This window comes from Xenopus laevis, chromosome 3S (assembly GCF_017654675.1).
Source record: "Xenopus laevis strain J_2021 chromosome 3S, Xenopus_laevis_v10.1, whole genome shotgun sequence".
Classification (NCBI taxonomy): domain Eukaryota; kingdom Metazoa; phylum Chordata; class Amphibia; order Anura; family Pipidae; genus Xenopus; species Xenopus laevis.
In genome coordinates, this window is record NC_054376.1 from 80,055,281 (window position 1) to 80,072,242 (window position 16,962).

General features: G+C 37.2%; 1 protein-coding gene across 1 annotated transcript; it reads right to left on the minus strand.

Annotated features, from left to right (window-relative positions):
• Window positions 1–193: 193 nt before the first annotated feature.
• Window positions 194–16,475, minus strand: capza2.S (capping actin protein of muscle Z-line subunit alpha 2 S homeolog). Its single transcript, XM_018255870.2, has 10 exons — window positions 16,171–16,475; window positions 9,696–9,759; window positions 7,863–7,914; window positions 6,753–6,816; window positions 6,379–6,585; window positions 6,140–6,219; window positions 4,992–5,070; window positions 2,835–2,906; window positions 2,650–2,712; window positions 194–1,297 (listed from the first exon to the last, which is right to left on the minus strand). Exons 1-10 carry the CDS (start codon window positions 16,243–16,245, stop codon window positions 1,157–1,159), a joined length of 897 nt encoding a protein of 298 aa, XP_018111359.1. The 5' UTR covers window positions 16,246–16,475; the 3' UTR covers window positions 194–1,156.
• Window positions 16,476–16,962: the final 487 nt, after the last annotated feature.

Here is a 16,962-nt window from a genome sequence, read left to right on the forward strand (position 1 = left end):
TTTTTAAAATTTGTCATTGTAAAACCACAAATATACATAGACTGGGTTTCATCTGCACATCACCCCCTATAATTTACTAAAGGTTTATTTGGTATGAGAGTATGTGGGTTTATTTGGTATGAGAGTATGTGGGAGGTTTTTTTCTATTTACAACCTGTTTCTAAAGTGATGAAGAGTTCTGCCAAGCAAGTGCTACTTATCATAGAAAATCTGCATTTTAATGTAACACTGAATTTTAGTACATTTTAACTGCAGAAGAAAAATAAACTGACACGACATGATGAGTACAGGAGTACATATATATTACAGTTTGCCTTCTTATAATACATTAGAGGCTGTATAATAAGATTAAGAAATTAAGGGCAAATGGATTTCAAGCCAATTTACATTGTTATCACAGGAACAAAGCGGTACATGTTATCAAGCAATGGCTGAAAAAAAATCCCAAAAATAGTATTAGAACTAGGTCATTTTCTTATCAGGTTCATACAGTTAGCAAAATTAACAGATTTTACTTTTAACCATTTGTGTCAAAGTGGCTTTTAACCTGAGCCATCCGCTTCCCATGTTTGGGGTTAAACGAATTACATGATTGAACAATAAAACCAATAGCACACAAAGTGCTTTTTTAGCTACCTTGACCTGAATGGGAAATGGCTGGAAAGTGCCCCATGTGTGCCATCAGACTACAAATGCTGGTTTTACATATGGCAGAGCAGAAAAGTCCATAAAAAATACATAATGCAAAATCTCTGGTGTCACTTACACAGAAACCTATTAAAATGAGAGCTTCATACTCGCCACCTCAGAAAATGCCAAAACTAAACTTTGTGTGGCAGTTCTCTCTCCTCTCACTTACTAATTCTTATATTCAGATTTCTCCAAGTCTTTCTATACCTTTGCAGTCTGTTATTTAAAATCAAAGCAGATTAGATGGTTCTAAAACCTAAGTTTGCAAAAGGGAGAAAAAGCAGATATACCAACCCCCAAAAAGAAATAGCATTTAATTTGATCAGGTTAATTTTGTGCTGTAGCCCAATTATTTGAATTGCAGTAATTCCCTTTTTTTAGGCAAAAGGCCATGCTGCAATTTGGCAGATTTCTTGCAATAATTTTGATGCAAAAACACAAATGTTTCAGCCATGCAATGTTTATCTTAGGCATTTTGCATTTCTTTTCCAATTTTGTAACTAAGAATCTTGTTCCAGTCGATCTTAGTGCGCGTTACTGGTAGCTGCCGGCGTAAGGCTTTAAAAGTAGTGTCAGACATAGTCTGGTAATTTTCACTGATTGCAGTCTGTGGGAATAAATAAATAATAAATATTAGAACATGTTGTTAGAGCAGTTTGACGGTTATGTCAGAATATGTTTTAAATGTAATAAATAGTAAAATATGCTACAAGGCAAGTAGTGACTTAAACAGAAACCATAGTAGTTGTTCTGAAGTAACCAGGTACATCTGTAAGATAATTTAAGTATCTCAGCAGTATATAAAAAGTGAGTCGGCTTGTGTTGAGTCACTGACCAGCATCCTATAATTGTCTGCCAATCGGTCACCCCCGTGTAAGAGAGCTCTTTCCTGCACAAACAATTAAATGTCCATAGATTGCACCTATTAGGGTCTAATGGTTACTATAATTGTTCCCCCCAAATCATTACACTAATGGAGCACTGGCCTTATTAAAGTCTTCCCACATTTATTCTCAATGGCTGCTGCCATCTTTCCTAGCTTCTTCACCTCACTGTACAGGTATGAGATCTGTTATCCGGAAACCAGTTATCCAGAAAGCTCTAAATTATGGAAAAGCTGCCCCATAGACTCCATTATAATCAAATGATCCAAATTTTTTTTAAAAAAATTCTCTGTAATAATAAAACAGTACCTTGTACAAAACTAAGATATAATTAATCCTTATTGGAAGCAAAACCAGTCTATTGGATTAATTGAATGTTTACATGATTTTCTGGTAGACTTAAGGTATGAAGTCCAAATTACGGAAGTATCCCTTATCCAGGAAAACCCCAGGTCCAGAGCATTCTGGATAGCAGGTCCCATACCTGTACTGAAAATTTCTTATCGCATACAGTGTTGCTAGTGGAGCTGCAGATCAAATGTATGAGTCTTGGATGGTTAGCAATGCTGCGTGGGCATGCCTGAAGACTTTGTTTGGTGACAATGTGCATGTGCTGGCCAAAGGCAGGTCAGTGTATTCAAGAAGTATAGTAATGTCACCCAGCTGCACAGGAGATGGTGTTGGCAAGTAGAGATTCCTTACCTGCACTAAGTTATAATTGTCTATTTTACACAGACCTTTTATATAAAGTTTATTATTTTCTACCTTTCCTTGTTTTTTTTGTTTTTTTTTAAATGGAGAATGCAACATTGAACAAGCTAAACAAATCAAATTTTAAAACTGCAATATTCAGGCAGGTGCTACTTATATGTTGATCTAGTCAGTTTGTGGCCCTGCAAGGGATTTCTAATGCCCCCGAGATGCTGAAGCACTCCATATCCTACACTTACCTTTTTCGATCTGAAAATATTAGCACTTCTTTTCATCTCATTTTAACCATGACTTCCCTGTTTATTATATATGCTACAGTAATTATAATTAATGCCTCCTTTTTTGCTGTATTGTATATACGTACCTGGTACTCATTTTCAGCATCCTCCACAATTTTAATGAATTCTTTAGCAGTCTGGACCTCATTCTGAATGAAAAAAATGCTTTTATAGTTATTAAGTTTTAGGTTATATCTAAATACAAAAATAGTAAGAAATTAGACATTCATGATTATTTATTCGCTGCAAGAGAGAAAGTGCATCTACTTACAGAAACAGTTAATGACTCTTCAATGTCTTTATGGCTCACAAGCTGCACATTACCATCTTCATAATAATGAACCTATAAAGCCATAGCACACACATTAATATTTCAAAACAGAAAGAAGGAAGCAGATATGCAGATATTTTATATTCAGCAAGTCTTTGTCCAGAGCTAGGTCAGCTCTTTCATTGCAGTCATTTGAATACTGGACTTTGCCACCAGGCTGCTTAGTGGATTTAGGTGTCTCTGGTTAATGCAGTGCTCTCACCAGGCCGGTTTAGGTGGTCTTCTTGACCAGCTCTTTTCCCCCACTGCCTGGCTCTGCTCCCCTCCGAATACCAAATTGTGCACAGAAGAAGCAAGTGTGAAACAGAAGCTGGTAGGGATTATTCACTGCGCTTGCGGAAACTCACAGTCCCATTGGCATTTGTAAAAGTGGCTATTTTAGAGATAGGGAGGTTATGGGGGACACATAATTATTTATTTTTCATTTGTGCCCTGAAATTTTTTTTCTGCCTGACAATTCTTTTGGAGGGGTGGGGGGCAGAACACACTGTAATGTCACATTTTGCTTTTTTTATGCTACCAGAAAAATGCCATTGATTTAAAACAAACATCTGTCACCAGGCATACAGGTGGATTCGATTGGCTTTAATGTATGTACGGCATGCAGCTTACATGGGTGGTATGGGTTATTTCTCTGGATATAGAGAGAGATGTTAAGTTTACAAAAAGTAAAGAATTTCTTTATGGTTTACTCTAAAATAAATCAGGCTGATTTACACACTGGGGCACCTGGTCATTCGGTCCAACCAATTGCCATTAAAATGAATTCTAAGCATTGTCCCTTTAATTAAGGATTTAAAAACTTGTATCTGCTGGTAACCACCCCGTGGACCCTTCCACTTTACAGTAAAGATCTGAATTATGGCAAGGTAGTCTCCCATAGAGTAAATTTTACTTAAATAATGATTTTCTTTCTCTCTGTAATAAAACACTAACTACACTGCATAAGTTCATATTGGTGAATAAACAATCCTGTAATCTTTATTTAAGATCAACATAATGGAAAACTCCTGGGTCCTAAGCATTCCTCATAACAGATCCCATACCTGTATTGGCATTAATTAAAGATTGTCTAGCTTTGTTTATATTAATGCAATTAATGGCTCTCTTATACAGAACCCCAATATTGAAAGAGGTCTAAATTATGTGGAGGCACCTCACATAATGCAACAGATGTCCTTAATTATACGAGAAAGGATTTGTCTGTTGTCCTATATAAAACCATAAATGGTATTTGACTGATAAAAGCAGCTGATCTTTTATGTACTATGTAAACATGTGCCTGTTTGCCGTATTCAGATGGTTGCCACCCAGGCTTACACAACAGCACATTTATGCAAACTATGGCCATTTATACAGCACTATTTTTTTACCAGTGGAAGTTAAAAGCACATTCAAACGCAATTTTTATGTTAATGTTCCCATAAATTAAACCATTTTACATCTATCATAGTATTGGCTTTGTTTGCTACTTATAACTTTTAATAATTTAATAAAGTATTTGCTCAACGCTTTTACATTACCCATCTGACTCCCTGTGCTCGTCTATGAGGGGGCTGCCATATTTGTGTAGCCAAATTCTGTTAGCATTAGAAACTTTAACTGACAGGCGGAGATGGGAAAGTCAGGTTGGCAGGGTTAGGAACATCAACTAAAAATTATTTACAAAAACAGACCTCTCAGCAAAATACGATCAACATTACCTATATGTAACTTTTAATGTACATTCATATTTTTTAAAAATAGTTTTTTGGCGTCAGTATCACTTTAAAGTGGTGGTTTACTTTTAGTTTGTTATAGAATGCCCTATTCTAAAGCAACTTTTCAATTGGCCTTCATTTTTAAATCAACTTCAAATAATAAAAAAAATTCATTGCAAATGGTCTCAAAATATCACTCTCTAACATCATGCTTAAAGTTAATTTAAAGGTGAACGACCCCCTTTAAGCTGCATAAATCCATAATGGCTGCTAAAAATCCTATACGGTATATTTAACATTTATAGTAGGCTTAAGCTATGGTGAGCCTTATCCAGAAACCCCATTATCAAACATTCAGACCCTATACGCGTATCAACCTTTTATAAAGTAACTTTACCTGAATTTTTAAAATGCCAAATACTTTTGTAGTTGATGGTGTTATGGTAAACTTCCATTCTGACCTCCAACGTCCATTCCTTTTCAAGAAAAAAAACCATAATATTTTATAAATATACAACTATAACAGATTTAAAACACAAATTTACCCTTAATTTCCTGCAAAAATTTCCCATATCAACAGCAAGATGCTGTGAAAGCATCTAGTGACAAATCTAGTAAAGAATGGGGTCAGACAGGTTTGGAAATTCTCATACTAAATTTGTCCAACAGGTTACCGGAGGCCTCCACTATGCTCCAATCATTGAACAACAAACAAATAAGCCCAATTTGGCCCAGCACATGGGTAACAAAAGCAAGCAAATCTATGATATTTTGCTGATCTTGCCAAACAAGCATATATTTAAGTATACTGTTGATTTAAGGATTATGGAAATACAGTGGCAAAGAAGGCAAGTATAAAAAAATTGTTAAAATATATTAAGGTACATCCATACAATTAATGTATTGTATAAACTGTATATACAGGTAGAGCTACATAAAGATATACATACATACAACCTATGAAGTTCATAAATATAAAATATAGCAGCAGGGACAGGAGAAAAAGTAAACAACTGCTGATCTAATTGTAAATACTCCCAAGGGTGCCAATCTTGCATATCAAGTTCACAATATATGACTGGTAAATTTGAAGCATCCAAAGGACTTATCTAGTGTACTCTCAATCTCCAGAACAGGAAAGAAGTGTGTGTAGAGGAAGAAGTGTCTGTAGCAAGCCTATGCATATATTAATTTATGCCTTTTGAGGAATTGTTGTAAAAAGCTACATACACAAAAATACAATGTCATAAACTCTACCACAAAATCTCTCACCTTGACAAAGCCCCTAAAAAAGTTAGAAAGGGCCAAAATTGTGTTAGGTACTGGGAAATATAAATTGACACAAATTTTGAGTAGCTCTCTAGAAAGCTAGCCAGATCCCAAATGCCATCAATGGCAAACTTACTATACAAGTTTAATGGAATACGCCAAAGGTAAAATAAGCCAAAGGTAAAACATTTACCATTTAGAATTTCAATAAAACAATTTCATAGAAAAACATGAACATATAGGAATAAATAAATATTTTAAGAAAAAACAACTTACCAAAAATTTTTAGCTTGAAACTGATGACTCTCTATACATGCAATAATTGTTTGTTGTCCATCAATGGTTTTACCATACACCTGAACAGAGTAATACAATTATAAATACTATCTTAAGAAAGATAACATTTTGCAACAGTCAAAGTGAATCAAATGTAGATATATTGACTTTAGCAAGAGACAGAAAAAGCCAGTTAATTGAAGAATTAAATTAAAGAATTTGACAATAGGCAGACTTACAGTGCAAACTCCATTTGGATAATGTTCTTTCACATAGGATCTTACAGCAGTGTCCACTGTGTTCCTCCATGATTCAATTGCATTTTCTCCATCAGAAGGCCTTGGATCACTTGCTTCTTTTCTCAGGTGATCAAACTTAAAAGAAACCTTATTTTTTGGATCCAAAAACCTCCCATTGCCAAGGTCACCATGTTCAGTTATTAATACCTACAAGAGACAGAGAACATGCAGCTATTGTATTACTGAATGCAAGGCCACTGTATCCAGAAAGAATAATGAAAACTAATGTAAAAGAAAACAAAAGGTTAATATAGTATTAGATGATACATTGTACATCTCGTCATGTGTAAAATGTAAAGAATAAACAAATATACCTGTTCATCATAGCCATCAACTTTTACTGGAGTGAACTGATCCAAGTTGTACTGAGCAAATGCACTAAAGACAACATAAAAAAAGACTGTGAATAGACTTAGTGAATAAAAAAAAAAAAACATGGTGACCTGTGAGCTTAGCTCTGTGATCTTGCCAGACTGACTTAATTTCTTTTTATGAGAAGGTAAGTAGAGACCTCGATTGTGACAAGTCATGTGACTTGTGCTCTGATAAACTTCAATCACTCTTTACTGCTGTACTGCAAGGTGGGGTGATATCACCCCCCTCCGTTCCCCCCCAGCAGCCAAACAAAAGAACAATGGGAGGGTAACCAGATAACAGCTCTCCAACACAAGATAACAGCTGCCTGGTAGATCTAAGAACAGCACTCAAGAGTAAAAACCCATGTCCCACTGAGACACATTCAGTTACATTGAGAAGGAAAAACAGTAGCCTGTCAGAAAGCATTTCTCTCCTAAAGTGCAGGCACAAGTCACATGACCAGGGGCAGCTGGGAAATTGACAAAATGTCTAGCCCCATGTCAGGGTAGACTGTCAAGGTAGGGGTTGTTTTCTCTGGAAAAAAAGGCACTTGCAAGGGGACATGATTACACTTTACAAGTACATTAGAGGACATTATAGACAAACAGCAGGGGATATTTTTACACATAAAGTGGATCACCGTACCAGAGGCCACCCCTTTAGACTAGAAGAAAAGAACTTTCATTTGAAGCAACGTAGGGGGTTCTTCACAATCAGGATAGTGAGGTTGTGGAATGCACTGTTGGGTGTTGGCTGATTCAGTTAATGCCTTCAAGAATGGCTTGGATGGTTTTTGGACAGACATAATATCAAATGCTATTGTGATACTATGCTCTATAGTTAGTATAGGTATATAGAATTTATGTGAAAGTAGGGAGGGGTGTGTGTATGGATGCTGGGTTTTCATTTGGAGGGGTTAAACTTGATGGACTTTGTCTTTTTTCAACCCAATTTAACTATGTAACTAACTATGTGAAGTGGTTCACAGATCACTAAGCCCAGCCTTGCTTATAATATTTTTTTTATAAGAGGTTAGGAGAGAAACAAGTGAAATATTACACACTTACTGAGCAGCCCCTTCCCTGAGTAAGTTATCATTGTTAAGTAGGAGCCGTACATCTGAAAAACACAAATATGAGAATATTTGGCAACAAAATAGAGAGATATAATATCTATAATTTAAAGGCTTTGGAAGAGCTACAGATTGGGAATTGTTCAAAGCTGCCTCCTAGTAAGTATACTGCTGCCAGGTCATGCCTTTTGATTATTGGAAAAGACCTTTGTAGTGATCAAGAAGCGGTTTGTGATCTTTTATTAGACATCATAACAGTTGATGGTGATCAAAATACCCTGCTTGGCAATAGAATGAAGGTATACAATTATTGTGATAGTTGTCTACACACTCTTTGAAGAAAATTAAGTGTAACAAGAAATTTAATATTTAATATTATACTCTAGTATATTAGCTCCTGAGAAACTGACCATAATTTAATTTTTCACCTTCTAAAGCAGCTCTGGGAGGGAAGGGGGTCGCAGACTCTGTAACTGTTCTAAATATATACATTTAGTTGATAAATTTGTAATCTTTAGCCCTGAGCATTAAATGCAGCTGTTAGAGTTGATACAATGGTTGCTAATATTCCACAAATACTGCTGAGAAATGTATCAACTAATTGTAGCAAATTTTAACAGGTTAGAATCTGCTGAGCTGCCAGACAAACGCCAGAGACAAAGACTATAAACTTCAATTTTGGGGAAATGGTAAAAAATAAAAGATGGAAAGCAACTAAAAAAAAAAGGTTTTGTTTATGGTGAACAATCTGAAAACAACTGAACTGAAAAAGGAGTGGTTTGACGTTATTTGTAAATATCACTGCTATTGTAAGAAGTATATGTCCGACTATTTATATTCACTGTAATTCTGTTTTAGACTCCTAAAACAATGTAGCAAAACATCAGAACCACATTAGCAAATGAATTAACAAATACTGCTTTTAGCAGCAATAACAATTAAAGATAACTTTAAAATCAATTAAACATTTCAACAAAGGTTCAATGAGTAGGACTTGTGCTAAACACACTTTTGCCTACTGCTTTAATCAAGAAAAATCTATGACTTTTCTTATGCAAGAGTTGTTATATGTTTTCTTTTAGTTCTGGTGCATACATTTTTTTATTGTCCATTTTTTTTTTTTAACTAAGCATGCAAAAGTATGTGCACTGTTAGGCTTTCATCTTGGCACTCATTATTCCCTGTTATTCAGAGCGTGGGCAAATTAAGAACTTTAACAGAGGTCAGTAACTCACCACAGAAGTAAAAAAAAAAATTCAAAACACAACAATATTTGGAATGAATAACAAAAAAAAATAATTCTGTTAAAGCTTACTTACATTCTGGTCTTTACAATTTCAATTATCGTAGTAAATAAATAGTGCCAATACACTCACAATACTAAATTTTATGCTGCAGGCTCTGCATGTCTCCTGATCACGTGACTCAACAGGATGCAACAAAAATAATGAAGACGCAATGCCAATGCGGGTGGTGTACTTAAAGTACCTCCAGGCTTTAATGTGCGGGATATAACCAAACGTTTCAGGAGCCTCGCGCTCCCTTCCTCAGTGGATCCACTTTAAGTACTTTAAGTACACCACCCGCATTGGCATTGCGGCTTCATTATTTTTGTTATACTTTTATAATTTCTATTATCCATCTCTATCCAGTAAAAAGTAAATAGATATGTTACATTTACATAAGTAGTCCCAAATGCAAGTATCAGTAGACCATTAAAAAATGGGAGTCCATATTTCCCAACTCATATAGAAGAGCAGCTTAAACACGACTCCAGTTTTCTCCCTCACACAAAGCCAAGGGTAGCGAGCAGAATAACATTACTTACCATTAAACACTTCATTAAATTCTCCTGGTGGAGCATGGATGATAAACTTTGCTGCTACACGAACCTATTTCGGCACAAATAAATGAAAGAAACAGTCTTAAGTATTAACAGACACATTCAGGGACATTTTTTCTTATTTATATTTTTTTCTTTGGCACACTTATAAGCTTGTTGTAGTTATGTTGTATTTTATACATATTAACACATTTTGCACAGTGGTAATTTCCATCATATTGAAAAGGTTGACATTAAGGCTAATGTTACAGTGTGTTTTGACCACCACTAAAACAACATTGTAGTATATAGCATTGGGAAACCCATGGGCAACTAATCTCCTTATGTGCCACTGCCCTAATTGAAAGTCACATTCTGCTTCCAGTTTGCACAAGCAGAATAAAAACAAGTCCCAGCCCACTTAAAAGCCCTCTATTAACAAGCTTAGGGAATTAAAGGGTTTGTCAAGCTTTTAGAAATGGAGTCCCTTATTATATACAGAAGGCTTCTGAATGGGCTGCCAATTTGTTTTGATTGTGCGTGCACAGTACAGGAAGCTTTAATACAACAATTTAAGCGTAGCTATTTCATCATTAAAACGATAATCAAAAAGTGTGTTTAGCAGAAGCCCCATTTAAAGGAAAACTATACCCTCCAACAATTTAGGTCTCTATAAAAAGATATTGCATAAAACAGCTCATATGTAAAACCCTGCTTCATGTAAACAAACCATTTTCATAATAATGTTGGGTAATTATAAATAGAAAATTGTTATTTTAAAAAAATAAGGGCCGCCCCCTGGGATCATACGATTCACTGTGCACACAAACATGCCAAATAAACTATACTTGTTAGGTCACAGGAGCCAATTAACAGACACAGTTCTTTCTTTTGCTTCAACACTTCTTCCTGTTACAGTTTGCAGTATTTCTGGTCAGGTGATCTCTGAGGCAGCACACAGACCATCACGAAATGGTGGTTCAAGGCAAGAGATGTAAAAGGACAATATTTATTTAAGTATATATACCAGTTTGGTAAGATTCTTTAATATGTCACTTAATATGATCTAAACTATCTGTTGCTTAAGTATTCATTTTGGGGGTATAGTTTTCCTTTAACTAATGTTAAATTTGGTATACTGCCCCCTTTGTTTAGAACATATAATTCTACTCTAACAGTCCAAGATATAGCAACTATTCATATGCTCAGTGTATTTTTCACTGCTGCAATGTTTACTTGACAAGTGCTGATCAAAAAATTAGGCTACAAAATGGAGACAAATTTAGCAGCATGGATTACTGGCAGATATTTTGGTACCACTAGAATGGTACAGTGACTCTGCATAATGTATATATTGTCTAGCCAATGCTTTCTGAAGTTGAATTTGCTTTTTTAATGCTAAAGTGGAAGTAGAAAAAAAACAAAATTAAAGTAACAACACTAGCATTTCTCACACTGTGAGACTTCTTTCCAAATTTAGAAAGGCTTACATGGACTCATTGCAACCATATGTTGCACTAGTTGCTGCTACTTTTACATGTTGCTGATCAACGTCATTCTTAAAAGGGAAAATAATATTTTCCCAGTGAAAGGTCAATAGGGCTTGTGCTGAAAAAAAATGTTGGGCTTCTTGGATTTTGTTTTTGATACTTCTTGCACTAAACATTAAACTGTGACAAAATAAAAGTAATTGTTATTTACTGGTTCTGCATTGCAACTGCAGAAGGAGATGGCAGTTAATAAAAAAATGACTCCTCCCAGTTAGAATCCTCTCTCCACTGTATAATGAACCTCTAATCTGTAAATCAAAGACACAAGATGCAACTAAGGGGGCTTATCCTATGTAACAATGTCACATAATTACTGTTGGGGGCAGGAGTAAAGGTGGCCATACACGGGCCGATAAAAGCTGCCGACAGACCGTGTCGGCAGCTTATTGGCCCGTGTATGGGGGCCCCCGACGGGCTTCCCCGATCGAGATCTGGCCGAAAGTCGGCCAGATCTCGATCGGATAGGATTAAAAATCCCGTCGGATCGCGGCCGCATCTGTTCGTTGATGCGGTCCCGCGATCCGACCGCCCGTTTGGCGAACGCTAGGATCCGATCGTTGGGCCCTAGGGCCCACGATCGGATCAGCCCGATATTGCCCACCTCAAGACATCGCCAAACGAGCGGATCTATCTGTGTATGGCCACCTTTAAGAATACAATTATTAATGTAAGGACATAAGTCCTAGGTGTTTACAACCTTTTTAAATAATATATAATGCTAATAGTATTCACAGCAGTGTACATTATTCCAGATTAATAATATTGACAGAAGAAACACAGCAAATAAGTTACATTTTTATGTATGCTTAAGTAGACATGCTTGTGTCTATTATTTAGAGGAAGATAATGACGGTATTTTAAGACAGAAAATCAATTAAAGCCAGAGTATTTTTAACTTGTCTCTAGAAATACATTTTTTATTTTTAGTAGAGTTTGGGAACATAAAGTGTAAATGTCTATTGGGGATATGATTTATGTCCTAGAAATGCCTCATATTATGGAATAGCAATCAAATTTTGTACGTAATAGGTGGTATAGTGGATAGCATTTCTGCTTTGTAGCACTGGGGTCCTGTATTTGAGTAAAACCAGGGAACGATCTACAAAGAGTTTGGATATTCTCCCCATTTCTATGTAGATTTCCTCCTGGCACTCTGGGTTCCAACCTCAGGCAAAAACTTAGACAGTTAATTGGCTTCTAAAAAAACAAACCCTTATGCAAATGTATGAATGTGCTAGTAAACATTTTCTAAGCTTAATTTGGGCAGGGACTGATGTGAATGATGAGCTCTGTAAAGAGCTGTGTAAATGTATAAGGGTTATATAAAAGAATTACAGATCACGCATAAATAGTAAAATAAACAATAGAAAAGTTCAGCTAAAATATCCCCTATATGTTTAATACATTTCAAAGATGTACAATAATGCAAGAGCCTAACCCATCTTACCAAGGTCAGGAAGAGTTATGACTTCCTCTTTCTGCCCTAAACAGTCAAAAGCTCATGAAACTAAACTAAATAACCAAAAAAGGAAATGCATCCCCATACAAGTGAATTCTAGGTTACATGAAACTATTCTGCCATTTCAAATACAGACAATGCCCTAACATTTAACAACATAGAAATAATATCAGATATGCATAAATAAAAAACATATTAATGAATTACTACATATGCTGTGACAGTCTTTAAAGCACAACAAAGACAAAAATTTTAAGAAATATAGGATGGTAAGACAAGAACAGGCAAGAGAATTTAACAGTGCTCCCAAATTGCTCTAAGTGTCCATATTGCTCTGTCCTAATTCTAGTGACTACAGCACTGTGACACTTTACAAGTGAATTTGCAATTAGTTACATTTGTCCCACATGGGCATCAGATCTGCAAGTCTCAGTTGCCCTGCTGTGGTTGTACGGAGCTATAACTTTCCTACAGAGCTACAATGTTTTGCACAATGCCTTTATCTTTTCCTAGTATTTATACCATTGTGTGTATGAAATAGCACTTTTGCAATTTACGTGAATTTTCTGTTTTCAGTGGCTTGAGTTTTAAACTGCAAATACTAGTTAAAAAAATTATACTTAAAGTCTGCAACCTAGTTATAAATTAATTTTATTAAAATGTATTAATAAAATGCACTCTTATCATAAATCTACTATAATGCATATTTATTACATAGAACTACTTCCACTACATACATTTTATAATGCCACAAATGCCATAAGACTCTGGGTGCAGATTTGGTAAGTTGCAGTTTATAGTGTGGAATTCCTGGGACACATAAAAAGATATCGAAGTCAAACAATCCAATCTCTACTAGCAGTAAGCCTCTTGTTACTTGGAGTTAAATGGTAAAACACAAACTACTGAGTCACTGGGTATGCCAATTTGTCAGGAACAACCAGTGAAATCACTTACCTTGGGTCAGTTCTCCACCCCTATGAAAAATGCAGCAGTCAGAGGTAGTTTTCTGCATGGTGGGCCACTTTAATTATCCCCTGCCTCTTTTTAGACTTGGCACATGCCCAACACAAACTGGTCAGAAAAGTCTTAAAGACCCACTTCATTGCAGGGGGTGCCTGGATAAGTAGCTGGAAGGTGTCAGTGGCCCTCCCTGCTGAAAATTAGCCCAGGCTGATACATTTTTCATGGATGAGGAACATCATCTGGTAAATAAGAGTAGGAAAAGTTGTCCGGCAAAAACAACCACATCATAAAGGTTTTCAAAGTGATACTGACCAATTTATGTAAAAGCCTGGGACATATCACTATCACTTTTACTCTGTGTGGCTACTTAACCTGGAAGCACAAGTCCAGGATGAAAGCACAAATTGTTGCCAAGATAGACATATCACTATGGAACTTCACAACCATCCAGGAAAATAATAGACTAAAGCTGGCCATGCATTTTTCAAACCTACCCAAAGATATAGATATTGAACAGCAGGTTGTCAGGAGGACCCAGTGAACAGCATAAGCTGCTAACTAGGTCTGAATTCACAGCAGGTAATATTGGCCTGTGCATAATCAGCTTAAGGCATTGCAATTAAACAAAGACGAAAAGGTTTTTAAAGAAACCCATCCAAAACAGCCACATGTGGCACTTTCCACTTTTTTCAGCCACAAGATTGAGGAATCAATTTTGTGAGTTTATCACTGTAAAGAGCTACATACATTGATATACATGTTTATAGACCCATAAGTCTATATAATGCTTTTTTCAAAACCATTGTGTTGTTACACGTGGGAATTATTCAAGAGAGGAGAGGTTCATCTAGGTTGTACCAGTGCAGTTAACTATAGCAAGCAACTGTAAATTAAATTTGATCAGTACAATATAAGTAAAAAAGAAAGAGAAAAGATCTGTTTCTGTGGGTAACTACTTCTGCACTATAGTATCCCTTTGCATATCAATAAACCTAGGTCATGAAAGTGAGATACACCAAAAACATTTTAAGGTCACTGAAGTTGACATTTTTACAATAAACACGGATGTTGATCCCAGATGGTGCAAAAAGGTAATTTTTCATGAAATTAGCTTTTAAATTGTGTGAGGAGGCGACAGAAGAATCTTGTTGGACAATGGCTGATGCTAGAACAGCGGTCCCCAATCTTTATTTCTCATGAGCCACAGACAAAACACAAAGAGTCGGGGAGCAACACAACCATGATAAAAGTTCCTAAAGGGTGGCAAATATAGGCTGTGATTGGCTATTTGGTAGACTGTGTGGCTTGTCAGCCTATAGGTGGCTCTGTTTTGCAGTATATCTTGTTTTTATTCAACCAAAACTTGCCACAAATCAAAAAAAAAGCACATGCTTTTGGGACACTGGGGGCAACATCCAAGGGGTTGGTGAGCAACATGTTGCTCACAAGCCACTGGTTGAGGATCACTGCGCTAGGACATAAAGAAATCATAATCAGAGAATGAAGTGGCAGTAGCCTGCGTGTCTGTGTGTATTGTAACCATTTGTCTGGAATCCAAAGCAGTCAGAAACTGGAGTTTGCCCACTGTAAGGCAAAACTTTCGGGGCTGCATGAGAAACCACAGGTGGACAATGAGTGTGCTTATAAAAAATAAATAAATAGAATAAAGCAGTCTAACATTTTTTTAGACTTTTTTGGGTTTATGAATTAATGTTTACGAATTACAAGCGCATCAATGAAATATGTTGGTCTATAGAAATAAATGTCTGGGCATACAGTCCATATTTTGCCTTTTTTCCTGAACTGCTCTGCCAAATGCTGCCCTGTCCCATGGCCCAGATAATAAAACTGGATAGATACCACCCCAAATCTGTCATTGGGAAGTGTCACACTAGGCAGGGGGACTCTGTAACCCTCACCCTCCATCACTGCCAGAGCCTTGGCTAACATTCTTATTATCACCGTGTGAATAACAGTGTGTAGTTTAAGCGATACTAGATAGAAATAAACAAACGATATATATGACTTGCTCTTGCTCTACATCAACAAGCCGCTTGGTCTAAGGCCCATAAAGTGACAGACCCCAATGGGAAAGAAGGGGATTGGTGGCTGCAGGCAGTTTGCCACAGACAGACAAGTTTACAGCTGGCCTGGGGGAGGTCTCAGCCCTCCTGGCTCCTATTTTCGTGCATTAGCCGTACATGGAGCGACCACACTGGAGGAGGAAGCGACAAATCGCTGGCCGCCGCTGCCTCTCAATATTATTCCTTCCGGCTCGCACTTATGGCTGCCTCGGGCTCTGGAGATATTTACCCAAAGTGCTCTCACCTGAATTAACCCAATGTGTGCCGAGGGGGGCGGGAGGCTTGGGACCCACACTCAGTGCTGTAATGCAAAGCTGCATTGACCTACCAGCATGGAAGGGAGCCTAGGGGAATCACTACGCCTTGCTGGACACCACTACACTTACAGCTTTGTGATCGTATACTCAAAACCAACAACCAACCTTCTCATCGTCAGACAGCTGCTCCTCCATGTCGGCCATCTTCTTCGCCCCCTTCTCCTGACTGCTCGTACCCATGGGGCGGGGTCTCACCGGGGGAGAGGAAGCCGAGAGCGCGCAAGGGCAGGGCTAAGAGGGCGCGCGTACAAGTGCTATGTGGAAGGAATGTAGAAAGCTCGGTGGTCGTTTATTTTGTCGTTACCGTGGGCTGCCCGCTTTGTTTTACCTTACACGTGGTGCTTAGCCACCTCCCAAATGTAAAACCGCGAGCCTGCAAATACTGAGTCTTTACACAGCTTAATAGCTTCTACTTCCGCTCACCATTTTATTACATCACTGGCAATGCGATCCATGTGAACCTAATTTCCGGGAAACTGCTCTTGTGTCATGTGAGGCTTGGTACGGCCTCAGCCCAGCTTCAGCGCTTATGGGCAAGGCTGCAACTGGGCGTAGCTCTGCATAGATAGAGGTTCTGTTTTCAATGAGGTTATAATTAAGCCATTTCTAGATATCAAGGTCGTCCACTGCTCCAGGCTATATTGTGCCATAGACTAGAATATACCAGTACTGAAGGAGACGTATTGAGCGAAAAACAAAAATGCGCCAATGTTTTATTCATTATATAATAGTGAAGTTAGCAGTAGTGGCTTTAAGCTGCCCCTGGTAACTTGTGGGGCTGTGCTGCCTCTGATATAAGGTTCTCATCTAGCCTCATGGCAGAAAGGAAGGCCCATGACTAGATTTATCAGGTCTAATTTTCAAACCCAGCCAAACTCAGATACAAAACCAGCCCAA